Source organism: Oncorhynchus keta, chromosome 7 (assembly GCF_023373465.1).
Source record: "Oncorhynchus keta strain PuntledgeMale-10-30-2019 chromosome 7, Oket_V2, whole genome shotgun sequence".
Taxonomy (NCBI): domain Eukaryota; kingdom Metazoa; phylum Chordata; class Actinopteri; order Salmoniformes; family Salmonidae; genus Oncorhynchus; species Oncorhynchus keta.
In genome coordinates this window covers 13973054-13994126 of record NC_068427.1, presented here as the reverse complement: position 1 = coordinate 13994126, position 21073 = coordinate 13973054, and the positions used below count along the sequence as shown (strand labels likewise).

General features: G+C 42.4%; 1 protein-coding gene across 4 annotated transcripts in view; it reads right to left on the bottom strand.

Moving 5' to 3' along the window:
• Positions 1 to 9976, bottom strand: part of rapgef4a (Rap guanine nucleotide exchange factor 4a) — a 52356-nt gene extending 42380 nt beyond the window's left edge. For 2 of the 4 annotated variants that reach the window (XM_035773421.2, XM_052522009.1), the window contains exons 1-4: positions 9808 to 9976; positions 6823 to 6965; positions 6640 to 6728; positions 3995 to 4141 (exon numbers count right to left, since the gene is read on the bottom strand). In XM_035773421.2, coding sequence (XP_035629314.2) covers positions 3995 to 4141; positions 6640 to 6728; positions 6823 to 6965; positions 9808 to 9890 — 462 coding nt within the window. In that variant the 5' untranslated portion in view covers positions 9891 to 9976. Of the gene's footprint in view, positions 1 to 2404; positions 2572 to 2754; positions 2937 to 3994; positions 4142 to 6639; positions 6729 to 6822; positions 6966 to 9807 lie in introns of those variants that run through there. The other 2 variants (XM_052522014.1, XM_052522016.1) reach the window with 2 other exon arrangements.
• Positions 9977 to 21073: the final 11097 nt, after the last annotated feature.

Genomic DNA, 21073 nt, shown 5'->3' with positions numbered 1-21073 from the left:
CCTATGTGCATCAAGGACATGGAACAGACAGCGATAGATTGGCTATAAGCTACCGATGCAGATTGTGCTGTCGTGCAAGAAAAGAAGAAGAGTGGGGAAAAGCAAAGCACAAATCACAATTGTGTTGTTCCAATCTCAGTGGCCGGTGGAAGCAGGAAAAGTGTATGGGAAATTGATGATCGGGTCATTGGAGCCACAGCCAGTTTTCCTGTGTGTGAAGAGCCCAGCCCATGTCTTCTCTGTTAAACAAACAAGCACACCGCCTGCCTCAATAACATAAGTCAGACTCTGATATGTGCAGAGTGGGAGCCATGCCTGATACACTCTTAGAAAAAAATGTGCTGTCTACAACCTGTCTCCATAGGAGAACCCTTTGAAGAACCATTTTTGGTTCCAGGTGGAACCCGTTTTAGTTCCATGTAGAAGCTTTTACACAGAGGATTCTACATGGAACCCAAAAGAGTTCTACCTGGAACCAAAAAAGCATTCCATCTGGAACCAAAATGGGTTCTCCTATTGGGACAGCCGAAGAACCCTTTTGGAACACATTTTTCTAAGAGTGTAGACGTGACAGTTGATATTGTTGTTGAAGGCGAGGTCAGGGGAATAGAGAGCAATGAACAGGGCATGTTCCAGAGATATTTCTGTAACTCCGCCACAGTCAATGTCAAGCTGAGTGCGACAGTATATCACACCATAATCACAAACAGTTTGTGTCCCATTCACTTCAGCAAGCCACAAAACTGGGAGCAAACGTGGAGCAAAGGCCATCAGTGAATATACACGTACTGTCTGGACATTTGTTTTTTTCATAATGCTTTGAAGTGAGAAGGCTGAGACTGGATGAAGAATATGTTCTGAAAACTTAACATGGCAGCCATGACTAAAGAATAATTCCCAGTTCACACAGGCAGTGCTGTTCTCAGTCTGCCACCACTCTGTAGGTGTTGAGCTGTTCTTAGTCTGCCACCACTCTGCAGGAATGTTGAGCTGTTCTCAGTCTGCCACCACTCTGTAGGAGTGTTGAGCTGTTCTCAGTCTGCCACCACTCTGTAGGAGTGTTGAGCTGTTCTCAGTCTGCCACCACTCTGAAGGAGTGTTGAGCTGTTCTCAGTCTGCCACCACTCTGAAGAAGTGTTGAGCTGTTCTCAGTCTGCCACCACTCTGTAGGAGTGTTGAGCTGTTCTCAGTCTGCCACCACTCTGTAGGAGTGTTGAGCCAAAGGCTTTCTGCTCACTTCTCAGATCTGTGTGGGTGGAGGTCTGTGGTGTGTGTGTGTGTGTGTGTGTGTGTGTGTGTGTGTGTGTGTGTGTGTGTGTGTGTGTGTGTGTGTGTGTGTGTGTGTGTGTGTGTGTGTGTGTGTGTGTGTGTGTGTGTGTGTGTGTGTGAGCACGCTCGCGTGTATCAAGGTCTCCCTCAACCTAAAAATCTTCTTCCTCAGGGGATGTACCTGGGGCTCGGACGACTCCGTTCAGCATCACCTCAACGTGACCTCTCGCTCACAGATCGGTCTGTGCTCAATCAACTCCCAAAGGAGCTCCTAAGGCAACTACTACTCTTTGATTCTTCAGACAAATAATGATATACAACTCATACATGGTTGAATACTACTGTAGTCATGGCCTGAGGGAGATCATTTGCCTTTAATTAGCTTTGCGTTTGACTCAATCAGAAAAACACACAAGGTGAAGTTGTCTATGCCGCAGGGAGTTAGGCTGCATTTACAATCAATTACGGCACAGTACAAGTGATGTATCGTAAACAGGCAGGGAATAAACATTTGAGAAAATGAAGAATTTCGAAAGCACTCTGCTGCTAGTAACAGGATATCAGGAGCACTTTCTGCATTGCGGCATGTCTGACAGAAATAAATGGGCACCCCTGGACCGTCTCAAACCAAGGCTCCACAGGTGAGCACAAGCATGGCTAAATATTCCTATCGCAGGTCGTGTCTAGCACCTTGACACTGAGCAAAGAGGAGATTCTCAAAAGAATTGAAAGGGATCAACGAAATCCGGTGATCATGAGCAAAACACTGAGTGACGGGCAGGCCCAGTATACAACCCAAAGTCACAATCGAGACACGCTAACGCCATCATTCATCTAAAGCTTGTCGACGGGCACGTTCACAGGGTTCACTTTTGGTAGCAGTTGAGGCACCCACAGCTTGTGTGACATAGCTAACGCAGCACGGCAAGCAACAACGCCACGATGGAGTGATGTTTCGCGGAACCAAATGGCCGTCATGGGCATTGGCTAGAGTGGCAGGGGCAAGAGAGATTGCTTTCACTGAGCACTATTGACAGCAATTAAGCAATGGGCTGTGAGTTGCTACAGTCTCTCCAATGATTTGACTGTGTTAGTAATGAAATAGGAGCACGTCAATGAGGCACTAAACACTTACCTCACAGTGAGGGAAATGCAGACGCTTCTCTCGACATTAATGTATGTTATTGTTGAATAGTTGCTGTTGAATCGTTTGAAAAGGAGTCGCTGGACATAACTACACAGTCATCCAAGGTTCTGAGCTTGAAACCCATCAACAAATCCAACTGAAAGCCCCAATATAGAAGGCCATTATATCACTCAGTTCTCCTCTTATTCCCGCTCTAAAAAGCTAACCACGACCGTGGGCAGAAAGTATTATCTTAAGACAGGACAAACACATGTTCCATCAATGAAGCATGAGTGTACAGTCATGGTGCTCCTGTCTGGCAGCTAAAAGCCTTTCACCCCCCCCCAAGAGCGGCTCACCTCAGACCGACCTCTCAGAAGAGCTTATCCTCTGACTAGAGACGTGTAGTATCTCCACGTGGTTGTCCACAGCATAGCATACATTCAAACTGGGCTCAGATTCCAGTTCCAGTGTGAAGGACCAGTGAGTGACGTAGAGTCCATAGCTTTAAAACTAACAACCCACCCTGCCTGCCCTCCGCTCTCAGAGGAAAGGAAGCCAGTGTAGTGGCTCCACCAGGACAGACAGGGGCCTTTGGACAGCGTGGCACCTCCTATCCTGGCCAACTCGCTCACTCGTGCCTTCCTGTACGGCTGAGGGGGTGGAGGGATAGGGGAGAGGGGAGCTCCTCAGGGCAGCAGGAAGGGACAATTTGGCAAGGGATATCATTTTCTGACCTGCTAATAACAAGCTCTACTCCTTAAACCAACATGGGTGACACTGACAGACATACAAACATCAACACTGCTCTTCCAAAACAAAAATAGATATGGGGGGAAAATCTACCCAGCGGTAAACTATTATTCCTACACTAAGGGAAGAAAGGCTCTAGATGACCGCTTAAATGATGGTGATGACGCCAGCGGTCTAACCACAATTGTAAGACATATCATGGAGATCGGCGAGCCCACACACAACAGGAAGTGCACCGATTGTCTATAACACTGCACTTCCCCCTAGTGGTCAAAATATCTAAATGATACTGCCTCACATTGGAACTTCAAACAGATGTTTCGAGAAGAGAAATACCATCCCAATTAACATATTACAAAAAAGGATATTTCTTGTGGTGTAAATAACCTGCTTTGCACTTTCATGTCCTCCTCACGTGATGTAAACACATTGTATAAACACAACTTAAAATCCACTGCCTCAGTGACACACCTCAAAGAATGTAAATGGCATTAAATCACCAGGCCTGCACGCTTATTTTGCAGATATCAAAGAAAATCCAAGAACTCCCACAAAGCCTCATTATTTCCAGTGTGGGTATCATCAGTCCACTGATACAGATAGGTACAGCCCACAGGAGGTTGGTGGCACCTTAATTGGAGAGGACAGGCTCGTGGTAATGGCTGTAGTGGAATAAGTGGAATGGTACCATGTGTTTGATGCCATTCCATTCGCTCCGTTGCGGCCATTATTATGAGCTGTCCTCCCCTCAGCAGCCTCCTTTGCTACAGCCACTATCTGAGGTGAATCATACTGGATGGTGTATTGAAAGTTGAATCCACAAAGGTGTAATGCTGAGGTGCTTACCTCCCACAGAGACTTGAACTCCCTCTGGTCGATGCGGAGGAGTTCACTGAATTCCCGGGTGACAATGGTGGCGTGCCGAGGGGTGTTATCCAGGATCGACTCCCCAAATGCTGTCCCAATACCCAGAGTGCAGATTGTGACAGCATCCTACAAGAGACATTAAAAAATGATCTCTGCTTGGATGGTTCCTCGTTGCTTTCAAAAGAGGAAGAGACAGGGAGGAGGTAGGGGGACTATGCTAATCAAATGTTTTTAATCCCCTTAAAAATGGGCCTTGCCTTAAAAAATGGGACTCAAAATGCTGGCTTTGGCAGTGATCAGATCACTCCCAAAGGTGGGACGCAATCTAGCAGATCTGAACACTTGCATTAGACAGAGGGCTTCTAAAATCACTCCAATCAACAGAGGGCCGCCAGGCAGACGAGAGCACATGGGGCGCTGGTAATTATAGGAAAAGACTCCTGGTGTCCCCAAGGTTACCAATCTCAGAAGATACAAATCACTGTGAAGTAGAGTGCCCTTTCTAGTTGGCTCTTCAGATGAGCTCCAGGGTTAATGTACATCTTGATCTCCTCATGCACATGTTACAGTGCAGTTCATCCTTTGACGTGAGAGGAGACCAACTAACTAATAGATTCAAAGGTATTGAAAATATTTTCTCCCATGTCAGGCAATTAGGGTTGCAAAATTCTGGGAACTTTCAATAAATTCCCTGGTTTCCCAGAAATCCTGGTTGGAGGATTCCGTATTTCCTGGTTTTTAACTTCTGATTCCGGGAATCCTCCAACCGGGAATTAGGGAAAACCTGAGAATTTATTGAAACTTCAAGGAATTTTGGAACACTACAGGCAAACCATAAGGAATATTAAATCATGTATTTATTGTAGGAAAGTGGACACACCTCTGATATATCTCATTTGGTATTTAATGATTGTATGCATAAATATTAACTGTTGCTGTAGTACAATTTATTTTGGAACCAAGGAATGGATTGAATGTAGTGATTTATATTACACAGAAAAGTAACTCACAGTAAGGGAGGTCATTTCAATCTGCCGTTTCATTTTGCAATCTTGTTCATTTGCTATTTTTCATGCCATCTACTGTTTATAGCATCTACTCAATAAAGTATATCGCTTTTCATTAAAGGCAGTGTTTCCCCTATATTAATTTAGCAGCAGCATGCAAGCTGTTCCTGTAGAATTCCAGTCGATGGCTTGCGAAACTACCTTCAACTTCCTTCAAACTTCAAACTACACTGACTCTGGGTAAGTCAAAATCTCCCACTGTCCCTTTAAGATCAGAGTGAAGATCACAACTTATATTTGTAGCAAACAGAGCGAGAAGTGGCACGAATGAAAGACACAAGTGCACAGCCACCTATATTCTGTGGCGCACATCAGTTATATTTCCGATGGTGTCAACATAATTACAGTTTCGTGCATTTTGGAGGAGAATGTCTTTTTAAAAGTGACCAGAAGTGACCTCAGTAGTTCTACAAAAAAAAATCTCCCGGTGGTCACCCCCTCGGCAAAGAGCAATAGAGCCCCATATTGGAAGTGTCAAAATACCCATAAAACATACAGGTCAAACAATAAGGGCTGTGTTTCGTGTAGGCTAAACCTGGCGTAAAGATTTGATAACTATGTCAATCTCTCTCAGACAAGTTGACTTTTATCAATATATTTGTCTCTATTTACTCTCCGATTCGAAAATGCTAATTAGCATTCATTTAGACATCGTACAAGACTACAAATCCCTGCAAGCTCCTGCACGTCATCGCTAGCTAACCCCTTTGCTAAACGGTATTGTGTCAATTTAAAACTTGCACAAGACAGTTCACAAATAAATGTAGCCAATTTATTTGTTACTACATTTAGCTAACATTAGACAGTTAAACCAAGATTCGAGCCTTTGCCTTGATTTGGCAGTCTCATCCAGAAAATCATGGTATTTGTAGTTTTTTTATGATAGCCAATTCGCATTTCATTTTGGGAGGGAAATGGGAAAAATGTATGATGGAAAAACGATTGGAACAATTTCCCTGTTTGACCGCTAGGGTGTTATGATCAATACTGTGCTACTCTATCAACCCCTCCTCCCAACAGTCTGATGAGGATATCCTCAAAGCTTTAAAGCAGTAATATGTAACTTTTTGGGCGACCCGACCAAATGCACATAAAAATGTGAGTTCTAGATCTGTCATGCTCATTGAAAGAAAGTCTAAGGTGCGGTGGATCTGTTCTATGTGCACTATTTCTATGGGTCCCATTCATAAGTTTTGTTTTTGAGTCTTTCATTTTTGGTTTTGTACACTAGCTTAAAACAGCTGAAAATATCATATTTAGGGTTATGTAAAATATATTGTTTGTCACAGCGGTTTAGATACAATTATTATCTAAGCTATACATGCTTGTTTTGTCAAATAAACAGAAATGGGGTGAACTATTCAATTATTTTGCAAGGAAATGGCAAAGGGATTTCTGCGTAGTGCATCTTTAATATTATTCCTAACCACCTGTGGTTTCAAGTCTAGAATATAAACAACAAGAACCTAGTTCCCAGTCTCCACCATACCCCAATCCAGCAGGTAGAGGTAATGCACCATCTGGTTTGAACTCCACCATAACCCCCTCCCAATATACCTGATGATTTGCTGTCTCTGACACTTTGACATCAAGTGAGCCAGAGATGACAGCATACCAGCTGGTACCAATATCTCCTTGACGGTATACTGTAAAAGAAAATACACCAGGTGAGAACAGATTCCCGTATTCTAGAGTCTTGTTTTAGCATGCAGGTCTTTTGAACATGAAGCCAAGACTTACATGTGATACCCTTCTCTAGACATTCGTAGAATCCACACAGGCATATCTGCTGTAGAAGGCTAGGGTGGAACCGCTCAAAGGCCTTCACACATTTCAGCCTGGCCAGGATGATGTCCACATCTTCCCCGGAGCGTTCAGCAGGTCTAGATAGATGGAGAGGACATATCCTTATTGGTCAGTTATTCTGCACAACGTTAGAGAATTAGGAAAATAATTGTTTGTGACAATTCTCCCTAGAGAGCACCCACCCGTCAGACATTCAGCTCCATTCATATCCCCTCGATTAGAGTCAAAAACAGATTGAAAATGTTTGCAAAATGGCTGTTTATGACAAACTATTTTATACAAAAGTTGTTAACGTTGTTTATTCGATTTTAAACGTTAAAGTTAAATAAAATCGACGACTTGTATCTTACTCACCACAGCGGCTTGTTTGTGTACTGATTTGCACATGCCGACCCAGACCACATAGTTATCCAGAAAGAATGTTCTAGGTCAGTGGCATTCAAACTTTTTCAGCAGGGATCCCATTTCTCCCGACCTCATTTCTGGGGACCCTATTTTCTTCCTGACAGAATTCCTGAGGACCCTATTTTTCCCCCCCAGAATGTCTTGCGATCCCACTCTAAATTTAACAACCTTAAAATTGGTCAATTTAGATTTTTACATGAACAAATAACCTTCAATTCATTGCATTTTCATCTCTTATCAAAATGCTCATCGCATTAGCCTACGTTAGCTCAACCATCTCGTGGAAGAGACACCGTGCTTATTTCAGGAGAGCTTGGGCTGGATGGAGTGACATGTTGTCCCAGGGCTCTCAGCCTCAGTGGTGTAAGAAATTATTGACTGTCAAAATTATAGGCACTCTGCCTTAGAAGCCATTAAATTATCTGTTATTTTTAAATGATCTGTCTATTTTTCAGTGTTTGTCAACATTTGTCCAGCTCTCCTTCTGCCCCTGTAAATAAATGCCACCATTTTGCCCCCTCACAAGACCGTGTTGGATCCACTATCTTGCTTTCACATTACACTGTTGAATTACTTGCCACGTGTAATGTATATATATATATAAAATACAACATATTTCACTGACCTATAGCCTGGGGGTAAAGTGTGGGAAAAATATATAATTTTTCTGGCACACTTTCAACTCCCTAGTGGTGCGATAACTTCCCGATACTGATAAAGTGTAACAACATGACTGGGCGCAGATTTGGGAAGATACTTCCTAAATGTGAGGGACACAGCTGCATATTCAGCTATTCCTATTTCCTGGCGTTCCCTTCCTACACACCGGCAATATTTTAAGCCCCAAATTGCATCATGTGAGTTAAACATTTTCCTCGTGGCATATTATAGCTGCTTGTTCTGTACCTTACTAGCTGACTATGGGATCATACATATTTGAGAGACTACCAACTGTCTTGGTAGCTGGTATAGGCCCTTTGATACCTGTTGTGTTTAATGCATGACCGAGTATAACAATGCACATATGAAATTCTATATTTAGCCATTCACATTGTATTCGCACTTACATTTGGTGGGGAAAGTGACACAACCAACCAAAGTCAAATCAAAAGTCTGTACTGTAAATGTCAAATGTCTACATCATATGGCGAGTCATGTTTGCCGGCGGGGGATAATGAGCCACACCAACAGCAACTCCTTTAAGCTGCACTGCCTAAAGTGCCTAGTACTCTCTACAGTGACAAAGGAACATGTATTGTGTAAACACATCTGGCAAGCTGTGATGGCCGTGTGGCTAATGCACTTTGAACCTGCCCTTAGAACGGTTGTGTATCTATCTCTCTCTCTCTCTCTCCTGGAGCATTGGGGCCTCTTTCTTTCCTTTCTCCTGCAGTCTTATCCACAGCTCCGTATTTAGAGCAGTGGGCCCAGAGAACCCCGGGAATAAACCATGTCAGCCCCCGCATCATCTCCTCCCTGTGTTACAAGTCATTTTCCAGACAGGTAAAGTTGCATCATGCTCCTCGGGGGGCAAAGCTAGAATGGCACGTTTAAAGCTCTAGACTAGAGCAATCAACAGTGAAACGACCACAACCTCCCACCTGTATCACCTAATAGATGTCTTTGGTGATTCAACACATGCCCTTTCTATTTAAAATGCTGTTAGAAAGCACATATAATCCAAGAAGTATTCGCTTGTGTTTACAAATTGTCACTGGACAATAAGAATCAAATAAATCCGTGTAGAGTATTTCTGACCTAAGGTTACATTTTGCATGAAGAGTAGTGCAGTAGAAGTAGGAAAATAGCAACATTGATTTTCTAGAAGGATCATCCCTTGGTTTCCAACTCGTGACCATCATGGGGAGTTCAGTATCTGTCAGTCATAAATAGAGGATGAACATTCAACTCTCAATGACTGATATTTCCATCTAATAATTTACACAGTGGTACACCATAGTCACTCAATAGACCGCATGGGGTGCACCCACAGTGGGGGACCATAGCATAGCAGTGTGTTTGTAAATACATCACTGGTTCTTGTCCATCTTCTCGTGACATTTGATGTAAACGATCTCGTAATTAAAGAGCGTAACCTACTATTACTTTCAGAATCATCAGTTAGTAGTATTATATGTTAATTAGAAATGATGGCACATCCACGCTCTGAATCAGTTCATATCGTGTTTAGAAATGGGCTGTATCTAGAATATAAACATACGTAGGCTAGAGCAATGTTTCATATGGCATATTTATGAAGACATATTATAAAGGCATAAACCTAGCGATATTCACTGTATCAAATTCGCCCGTTAGACAACATATGGTAGCCTAAAAAGAGTGCATTGCGGAGGATAACCTGCTTCTGTGAGGCAAGCAAACAGGCTACACTGGTCCCATTGGAAGGAAATGCCTAAAACGTAGTAGTCATCTCCAAATTCAGACGAAAACACAGCGTAGTGTGAAAAGTACGAAGTTGCTTTCAAAAGACATTTTAAAGAAATGTGGAATTACCTTTTATCAAGGCAAATAATCCAATCTGCAGAGGCAGAGGAATGGCCAGAGGTGTGCGCTGCTACCATTTTCGGAGAGATCATAGACCCGGTGAAAGGAAGACTTGCATCAGCAGCTCTTTTTATTGGTCTATTCCCTTATTCCTCCTGCTCTTCAAATGCATCGTTGAATTTGACGCCTTTTTGTGATCCCTTTTCACGCAATACGTTACTTGAGTGGAACGTTAATGATGGTTGGGAGACGGGGGATTATATTCTGAAAACAATTTATAGGATCATTTTTAGCCTACGAGTTACAACTGTAAAGCTGGCAAGTTTCCAAAAAACAATACTGACATGGGAGCTTTTGCCAGACTTCAGCTCTCCAGACCAGTTTACACTTTTTGGAAAAAATACCTACTACAATACAAAAGCAATAGACTGTGCGACAACATGTGACGCAAGTAAGGTTCAAAGTCATTTGAGAGGAAATCTGCGATTGGTACACCCAATGTTGGACTTTTAAATGAATGATATACATCCATTGATTCTTGAAGCATATAACTTATAAATAAGCTTACATACCCCATACATACCCCATTAAAACCCAAAATATGAGCTTGTTTTATTTCATTGTTTGTAAGCAATGTAATTGTAAACTTACATTGTATAGCATCAAAACATGATTCTATAAGGGCACAAGGCGAGACCCATATGCAGACACAGAAGGCAGATGGTTGAGCTCCGATATTTATTATAACACAAGGGGTGGGCAAAAAGGCAGGTCGGATACAGGCGAGAGTTTATAAACCAGGTCAGAGTCCAAACAGTACAAGGCATTAGGCAGGCTCAAGGTCAGGGCAGGAAGAATTGTCATGCAGGTGGGGTCAGTGTCAAGGCAAGGGTCAAAACCAGGAATACTAGGAAAAACAGAGACTGGGTAAAATAGAAGCTAGGAGATAAACTCGGGTTGACTTGAAAAACAAGACGAACTGGCACAGAGAGACAGAAAACCATAGGTATTTACACCGGGGATGATGAGCGACACCTGGGGGGTGGAGACAAGCACAAGGACTGGTGAAACAGATCAGGGCGTGACAGGTTCAAACTACAATTCGGATGATGGATGGTCAGTCCTTCAATCCGAAGCTCTGTATATGCATTCGAGAGTGTTTACATGTCTACAGCCCCATCCCTCAGCTGTTTACCAAAGCAGTGGTGGGTGGCTGCTTTTTTGTTGTTTGCATTGCAGATTGCCCCTTTTAAAGACAGTCTTTGCAATAGCTCAGTGTTTACAACCTTGCCTGGGACCTAAAACAGTGGCAGCGTTGACAGCCAAGGTTTGATGGAAATCGCTTACAGTGGTGCCGTGACTCGTATCTCCAGAGAGCTGATATCGGTCAGCTGCTGGGGTTGCTGCGGAGAGGAGGAGGTGGTCAAATGAGCTTGAATGTAGGGGTGAACGTAACAGAGGTAATGTGCTGGGTTGTCACCTTAGTGGTGATGAATAAAAGAAGCCACCTATTTCCTCCGGAAAGGAAGCTACTGTGGCTTGGAATAATTATGTTCAGATTTTGTGGATACAAAGCCATTATGACTATGGTGGTTCGATTGCAGTAGATTATACAAACACTGTAAATGCACGGCCACCAGAGAGATGCTACTGAGTTGATGGGATGACAAAGCAAAGCAGACAAGCAATAAAAACCACAATAGCTGTGAAGGCCAGTCACCACGGTGACAGCACTGCAGCAAAACGAGTGGGAGGATATAGAGGGAAACAGTTAAATGCTTTTATTTCCACGGTAAGGAAGAACCTGCAGTCAGCCCATGGTAGGTCATGAATAGTCAATATTGGAATGACACACTGGTACGCTGTGGTTAACGGGACAATAAAAGTGTAAATTTCACATTCATGTAGGCTAATGCCTGCTTTACATTTGGCAACCTGAGAGAGATTCCTGTGTTTTGTGTTTTTGCTAAAATATGTAATTAACATCAAACTGGTTCACTCAAATCACTCTGGCTTCCAACCGTCTCTCTGATTGATTCGGAGAACTTCTTGCACTCTGTGCTCAGGCATTCAGATGAATAGGAACCATAGGAGTCCTAAGGTAGCTAGACGCAGTCTCTGCCACTCTCATTCCACTGCAACACACACTGACTACAGCAACACCAAAAAAGCAACTCAAGCCCAATGGGCTCTTTGGATTGGCAGGAGGGGACGGTTCCACATCCTGCAGATGTATCCCATATACAATATCCGATGTCCAGACGGTGTGTGTGCTATACCCAGGGAATCAAGTGGCAGCAGCTGCTGAAGACAGATGTGCCAAACAGCATGATTTAAATGGCCAGGGGAAGGGGAATTCAGTGCTAAAGGGTATTAGTATGCCATGCAGGGAGGCGGACGTATAGTGTGATATTTGGAGGATCGTACAGGAAGGGTCCGGTGAAGTCAAGTAACAGGAAGCTAGTACAGGCAGGGAATAACATTTGCTTCTGTCTGCTCTATAGTATACTTTGGCTGCTATAATGATGGCAGAATCCATTTTTATTCACATTGCACACCATTTCTTCTCCCGAAAACAGTATCTAATCTCATTTATGCACCGTTGGAGCTGTGCCTGTGACTACGGAGGAGAGAAAGATAGAATTCATAAACAGTATCACATTTATCACAATGTTAAGTTGTTTCTTGTCCTTCCCTTTAACAGTTGACTTGGAAACGTGAAAGTAATGGCTATGTTGTTATCTTGCCTCATTAGATGTGGCAGTATTTTGTTTTAAATCCACTATGTGTTTGTTAGCTAGACTGTAATTTGTGTTTGAAAGTTCCATCTGACTGCAGTTTTTAGTCCAAAATGACCTCACTGAACTGGGAATAAAAACTATGTGCGGTATTATATTAATTAACCAGGGAACTTACACAGTATAGATGGCAAAGTGGGTGGGGTTATATCCTTCCTGTTTGGCCCTGTCCGGGGGTGTCATCGGATGAGGCCACAGTGTCTCCTGACCCCTCCTGTCTCAGCCTCCAGTATTTATGCTGCAGTATTTTATGTGTCGGGGGGCTATGGTCAGTTTGTTATATCTGGAGTACTTCTCCTGTCCTATCCGGTGTCCTGTGTGAATTTAAGTATGCTCTCTCTAATTTTCTCTTTCTCTCTTTCTTTCTCTCTCTCAGAGGACCTGAGCCCTAGGACCATGCCTCAGGACTACCTGACATGATGACTCCTTGCTGTCGCCAGTCCACCTCCAGTTTCAACGGTTCTGCCTGTGATTATTATTATTTGACCATGTTGGTCATTTATGAACATTTGAACATCTTGGCCATGTTCTGTTATAATCTCCACCCGGCACAGCCAGAAGAGGGTGGCCACTGGCCACCCCACATAGCCTGGTTCCTCTCTAGGTTTCTTCCTAGGTTTTGGCCTTTCTAGGGAGTTTTTCCTAGCCACCGTGCTTCGACACCTGCATTGCTTGCTGTTTGGGGTTTTAGGCTGGGTTTCTGTACAGCACTTTGAGATATCAGTTGATGTACGAAGGGCTATATAAATAAATTTGATTTGATTTGATATAGATGATTTTTTAAGTTATTATTTTGACATGAGATTATCATTGTCATCATCATCATTGCCATAATCACACTACTGATATGATTTGGAGGAGGTCAGAGACCTGTCAGTGTGCTGCCAGGACAACAACCTCTCCCTCAACATGAGCAAGACAAAGGACATGCCCCCATTCACATCGACGGCGCTGTAGTGCAGCGGGTCAAGAGTTTCAAGTTCCTTGGCGTCCACATCACCAACAAACTATCATGGTCCAAACACACCAAGACAGTCTTGAAGAGGTCACGACACCTTTTCCCCCTCAGGAGATTGAGAAGATTTGGCATGGTTCCCCAGATCCTCAAAAAGGTATACAGCTGCACCACTGAGAGCATCCTGACCATCACCGCCTGGCATGGCAACTGCTCGGCATCCAACCGTACGGCGCTACAGAGGGTAGTGCGTACAGCCTAGTACATCACTGGGGTCAAGCTTCCTGCCATCCAGGGCCTATATACTAGGAGGTGTCAGAGTAAGGCCCCAAAAAATGGTCAAAGAATCCAGTGACCCAAGACATAAACTGTTCTCTCTGCTACTGCACAGCAAGCGGTACTGGAGCACCAAGTCTAGGTCCAAAAGGCTCCTTAAAAGCTTCTACCCCCAAGCCATAAGACTGCTGAACAATTCATCAAATGGCCACCTGGACTATTTGTATTGACACCCCCCCCCACACACACACACCTTACCCACACATGCACAAATGACCTAGACTAACCTGTACCCCCGCACATTAACTCGGAACCGGTATCCCCTGTAATAGATGTGTTATTGTTATTTAATTGTGTTACTTTTTCATTTTATTTTTTACTTTAGTTTATTTAGTCAATATTGTCTTGACTCTATTTTCTTAAAACTGAATTGTTGGTTCATAAAGAGCTTGTAAGCAAGCATTTCACGGTAAGGTATACTGCTGTTGTCTTTAGCACGTGTGACAAATAACATTTGATTTGATTTGTTCCCAGAAATTGTATTTTCTCTCAGAAGATGGCAGCATTGACCGTTTCTTCTCGAAGGGAAACCTATCAGGGTTCATTCTGTCCAGTAACATCATGATATCCTTTATTTTCTTACTTTTGAATACTGCTTACTTATCCAACTGGGCACAGACCACAACTCAAATACCCACATACGACTGTCAAGTCTGATCTACTGTTGTAGATTCGGTCTAACTGTTGTGTGATGGCGACAAACCAACCACAAGTTGTGTTTCAGAACGGTAATTGCCATCAACTGAAGGGAAAGTTTGCTGCCATCCCCATAGTTACTCCTTCTCATCTGAGGTGGAATTTGTGAGTTGGTCAGGAGGATGGAGTCATGTGAGCAGTTTCTGCGCAGGCTTGGGCATACAGTGCACGGCAGCTGCACCATGCAACCGCATGACATTCACCCTGCCAATTAACGCTACGCCACACTGCCTATATAGGCTAGAATTAGTGATCACTGTCGCCAAGTTTATATTTTCAATTAAACAGTCAACCACGTTGTTACATAATATATCATATGTTTAAGATATAGACTACATCGTGTAAAATGGCTTCATGAAGTGGATAATCATCTCCCAAGGCTCATCAACCACCCGTGGATAACACAGTGAAAAGGTTAACCACAGGTGAACTGTTGAGAACATTTTATGTTTAGAATGGAGTATGATTTGCTTCATGTAATTGAACATTAAAAGGATCGTACAACACATACTACATATTTCCAGTCAAGAAGCCAAGGGTGGAAACCTGAAGGTCGTCTGTGAAGTTTTACTGACGCAATTTTAGTCGTGTAACTTCTGGCAGAGATCTGAAAAAGAATCAGTAAACACTTCAGAGATTTGATCTGTGAAGAACTCGTAGATTTGTCTGACATGACTAAGAAGTTGCCAACAGAACAAAAAAAACAAATCTGTGGTGCTGGAATGGAAAGTTGTTCGCTCCAGAGGGCCGTTGTCCACATGTGGAGGATTAATGCATGTTGGGGGTTTTTTCTCCAAAAGAGTACATTCATTATCTGATTTGTGTATCTGAATTTATTTAATTACTTTAGGATCTAGTCACTTGACATTTTACTGTAACCTCTCGCTTGCTGAATACCAACTCGGCCCACTTCATGGTACCTTGGTGAAACTATTCTCTTGAATTCATAAAAAATGTGCTGATAAAACCTTCATATGTCGAATCCACTGTATCTCGGAGGAGACGTCAATGGACTAATGCAGCTAATAGAACACCTGAGATTTACAACAGAGAGTGAAAAGGTGTTCTGAGAAGAAACACAACTTAACCTTTGTTTCCGGATTCATGGCTGTATTTCATGAGTTCTCTGCCAGCAAATGGGTAAAATAAGGATCTACATACAGTTGAAGTCGGAAGTGTACATGCACCTTAGCCAAATAAATTTAAACTCAGTTTTTCACAATTCCTGACATTTAATCCTGGTAAAAGAAAATCCTTGTTTTAGGTCAGTTAGGATCACCAATTTATTTTAAGAATGTTAAAAGTCAGAATAATAGTAGAGAGAATGATTTATTTTTAGCTTGTATTTCTTTCATCACATTCCCTGTGGGTCAGAAGTTAACATACACTCAATTAGAATTTGGTAGCATTGCCTTTAAATTGTTTAACTTGGGTCAAAGGTTTTGGGAAGCCTTCCACAAGCTTCCCACAATAAGTTGGGTGAATTTTGGCCCATTCCTCCTGACAGAGCTGGTGTAACTGAGTCAGGTTTGTAGGCTTTTTCAGTTCTGCTCACAAATTTTCTATGGGATTGACGTCAGGGCTTTGTGATGGCCACTCCAATACCTTGACTTTGTTGTCCTTCAGCCATTTTGACACAACTTTGGAAGTATGCTTGGGGTCATTGTCCATTTGAAAGACCCATATGCGACCAAGCTTTAACTTCCTGACTGATGTCTTGAGATGTTGCTTCAATATATCCACATAATTTTCCTCCTCATGATGCCATCTATTTTGTGATGTGCACCAGTCCCTCCTGCAGAAAAGCACCCCCACAACATGATGCTGCTAGCCCCGTGCTTCACGGTTGGGATGGTGTTCTTTGGCTTGCAAGCCTCCCCCTTTTTCCTCCAAACATAACGATGGTCATTATGGCCAAACAATTCTATTTTTGTTTCTTCAGACCAGAGGACATTTCCCCAAAAAGTACCATCTTTGTCCCCGTGTGCAGTTGCAAACCGTAGCCTGGCTTTTTTATGGCGGTTTTGGAGCAGTGGCTTCTTCCTTGCTGAGCGGCCTTTCAGGTTATGTCGATATAGGACTCGTTTTACTGTGGATATAGATACTTTTGTACCTGTTTCCTCCAGCATCTTCACAAGATGCTTTGCTGTTTTTCTGGGATTGATTTACATTTTTCACAACAAAGTATGTTCATCTCTAGGAGACAGAACGCGTCTCCTTCCTAAGCGGTATGACGGCTGCGTGGTCCCATGGTGTTTATACTTGCGTACTACTGTTTGTACAGATGAAAGTGGTACCTGCAGGCATTTGGAAATTGCTACCAAGAATGAACCAGACTTGTGGAGGTTTACCATTTTTTTTCTGAGGTCTTGGCTGATTTCTTTTGATTGTCAAGCAAAGAGGCACTGAGTTTGAAGGTAGGCCTTGAAATACATCCACAGGTACACCTCCAATTGATTCAAATTATGTCAATTAGCCTATCAGTTGCTTCTAAAGCCATGACGTCATTTTCTTGAATTTTCCAAGATGTTTAAAGGCGCAGTCAACTTTGTGTATGTAAACTTCTGACCCACTGGAATTGTGATACAGTTAATTATGAGTGAAATAAACAACTGTTGGAACAATGACTTGTGTCATGCACAAACTAGATGTCCTAACTGACTATCCAGAACTATAGTTTGTTAACAAGAAATTTGTGGAGTGGTTGAAAAACGAGTTTGAATGACTTTAATGAAGTGTTTGTAAACTTCCGACTTTAACTGTATATAGGCCTAATGGAAAATGTCTTACAACTGGGCTATTATTAAAATGTGATTTCTGGCCCTTCAGAGGGCTGAACATCTTCATGATATCATGTGAGCTGTCTACCTTGTAGTATGATTTTAGAGTGCTTTGTTGCCTGTACAATGTCCTGTTTTCCCTTGATTTGAAGATACTGGTGCGTTCATACATCGTTTGAGATGTTGTCATGGGGACCATGGGCTTGACAATGGCCTGCTGCGATTTTACCCCTGGGAGGGAAGCTTTCAGGGCCCAATGGCCCACCGTTGCTAGGAGATAATCCAGCGAGCTCGTAATAGTAAACACACACATGCAGACCTCATGTGCACACGCAGCATCATTTCAGATGCTGACAAGCATTCAGGAAGCTGTTTGTCGCAGCTGGTATGTAGTAGATAAGTGTCCATGTCACCCACTACTGAAAAAGGCAATACTTAATTTTCACACAGAATAAATAATATTTTACCTTTCTTTCAAGGTTCCACACACCGTGGATCTAGACATGATTTATGACTGAAAGCTAAGTGCTAGACGTCAAGGGAAATCAAGTCAGCGCCATCATCAATCTGCTTCATAATTTAGATCATCGAGACCTTTCAACCGTCACCTTGTTGAACCCACAACCGATTCCTATGGGTGACCAAATTTGAAATCTATCTATAGAAAAGAAATTACAATTAAACCAGAAGCACATGTGGGTTTCTGTGAGAAGCTTTATAAAAACCTCCTACATCAGATAACTGTCTAAAATGGAATGTGAGAGCAGATAACTCCCCAGGAAATGCCTGGAGAACAGCATTTCTCCAGTCAGACAGCACAGATCACTTCCCTAAATGTAGCTACTGCTACGCTAACATGTCGTAAAACAGTGTTTTGCAGCTTTGATAAGCTTTACTGAACTTGTCAGGAAATGCATTGGGTAGGCCTACTTTGCACTGCAGTGAGTGAGTAATTGGGTAAAAGATTATGTTTGTGGAGAAACATGTTTGATGTCTTTCTTGGTGTCAACAAAGGTTAATTTTTCATGTTTCACACAGTTAAATATGTATGGGTTCACTCCCGGGGCGATTGAAAAAATTACAAAGCTCAAAACTTTGGCCTGCTAAATAGATCACCATCTGTTTATGCATTAGGTGCCAAGTGTATTTCATATTTCATTCAAAACAAATCACTTGTACCCAGATGAGTTTATCTGTATTAATTTTGCAATACAGAATAGTTTTGGAATGAACACCCAATGAAGCATCAATATATTCTAACTGCATTTTGCTATCTATGATTAGCTTGGGTAGACTATGGTCTACTCGCAATGGTTACCAAACTGTGGGATGACATTACTAGTGCAAAGCAACAAAAAAAATGGAATATGTTTTCAGGATGGAAAAAATGCTTTCAGTGTAAACATAAATGACTAAAACCAAATCGAAAGTATTTAGAAAAGATAATTGGCCCTATATATTTCTCAAAGAATTACCTATATCTTTGAAAACTTACAATAAACAAAACATTCTAGACAATTAGTCCCCCAGTGACTTTGTTATAATGTTTGAGCATAAGAACACAGGATTGGCCATGTAGAATTATAGAACATGTGCTTAAAAATTGCAACATTTTCTCTCAGCTCCATGGCAGGATGTGTGGAATTGCAGGAGATTGTTTTTTCACCTTTCAACCCTCATGGTGGGTCACGACTTAAAAAGGCACGTCAATTGGCTGGTCACGAAGGAAAAAAGTTTGGGAATCCCTGGCCTACTGCACCAAGACGGGCATTGGGCAGGAGTTAATGCTCTACAAAATAGCTACTGTTAAACAAATCTTGGCTCAGTACAGCAGAGGCCTGTTTACTTTCACTCAAACGTTTCAAAGATGATTCAGATGTCATTAAAACTTCCACTTATCAACATTTTTAACATATCTAGTTAGTCTTGTACGTTCAAAGCCCTTTTTTTCTTCAACTGTTCTTTCCCCCTTTCTATTTGATTGGTTGGTATTTTTGAAAACTAGGTCCTCGGGCCACTTGGGAAATGTCACTAAACTCTCTTTCCGTGAGTCTGTGGCTGAGCTCAAGAACATCAGCAAATTCTGATAAGGCTATCTTCGTATTTTCACATTAGAATTTACATAAATGTCAAATATTTGTCTGTATTTACAGTGAAGAAATAAAAGTACATTTTGGTGCTACTTCGTACACGACTACTGTCCCCAAGGAGGGAACCAGTTTTTAAGTGCTGCATGGTAAGTAGTTGCTCCATTTTCCACATGAATGAAGTAGTGTGTTTACCCTTCTGCCTGTATAATAATCCAGCCATTGCATTACAATGTGTTGTTCTGTTAAGTCTAAAAAACAATATGACTGCCATTGTATGGATTGTGTGGAAACATTTGGCAGGTACAGCCTAATTTACCAACTTCATTTCCCACAGTAAATATCTCAATGAATAGTTAACTCTGTTGAGTGTGAAGTCATCTTCTCCATTTACTAAAGTGTTATGGTGTGTTCTCCACAGAGAAGATGAGCTCTCTTTACCGTACCTGTGCAAACACCAGCCGTGTTTATGTTCTCGTTCTCCTGTCACACTGCACAGTTCCTTTTCACTGTACTTTTCCATCCTCATTAAGCAAGCACTGAAGCACTAGACAGTGCATCTAAAATTAAAACCAGTCATGTTTTCTTTGAGACAGGCTACACAGCCATGAATGCTGCTGCTGCTGCTGAGAGAGAGAGAGAGAGAGAGAGAGAGAGAGAGAGAGAGAGAGAGAGAGAGAGAGAGAGAGAGAGAGAGAGAGCTCTGTGATGGTGACCTATTTGCTTTGTATGAGGGAGACTAGTTTGGCTTCTCTGCAAGGCAGCACAGTTCCTCAGTCAGGAAAGCATGCCTTTTATTAAGCTTTTTTTAGTTTCTTTACAGGTCAGCTATTCTGGAACAATGTTATTACACTATGAACATAGTTATGACACATACACAGTCAGAATTAGGTTGTGTGATATTTTGGCTGAGTGTCACTTATCTGTCAGTTAGAGAGTCATGCAGGTGACCATTTAGGGAGGTGAAGTCTGACCAAGGGGCCAGATATCGCAAGTGTCATAATGCCAAGCCTATTTCACACAAGATCTCACTCAGATTATTCACCAAAATCGCAGCCACTGAAATATCAAATATACATATTGCTCTTGAGAGACATTTACCCTCCAAACAATACTATCACTCCCTAAACAATACTACCACTATCAGATAGAGCAGTTGAAGACACATAGCCACCTATAATAATAATAATTTTGGGGAGGCTTATTTTTTTTTAATGAGTTTCTTACATATCCCAACTCCCCCTAAAACACCTGCTGGGAGTGGGGTCACAATTGTCCAGCACCACTGGAACAATTGGGGTTAAGTGCCTTTGTCAGCTCCGGGATTCAAACCAGCGACCTTTCTGTTACTGGCCCAATGCTCTAACCATATATCGGTCAGATGTTGGTTTGAGGAATTTTTTTAATCGTGTTTCCAGAACCAAGTTCTTCTTTCATATGCACCAGTGCGGTAGGTGAGTTTCTCCATGAAGTATACAGTACTTCTCTTTCCACGACATTCCCCAAAGCTCTCGTGTGTCTGCGCAACCTGCATGCACTCAAGAATAGGGTGGGGGTTTCTAGTCCTGGAATGTGTCCGTGTGCGCGCCCCCGATCTTGTCTGATCGTGTGGCGCGCTCGAGG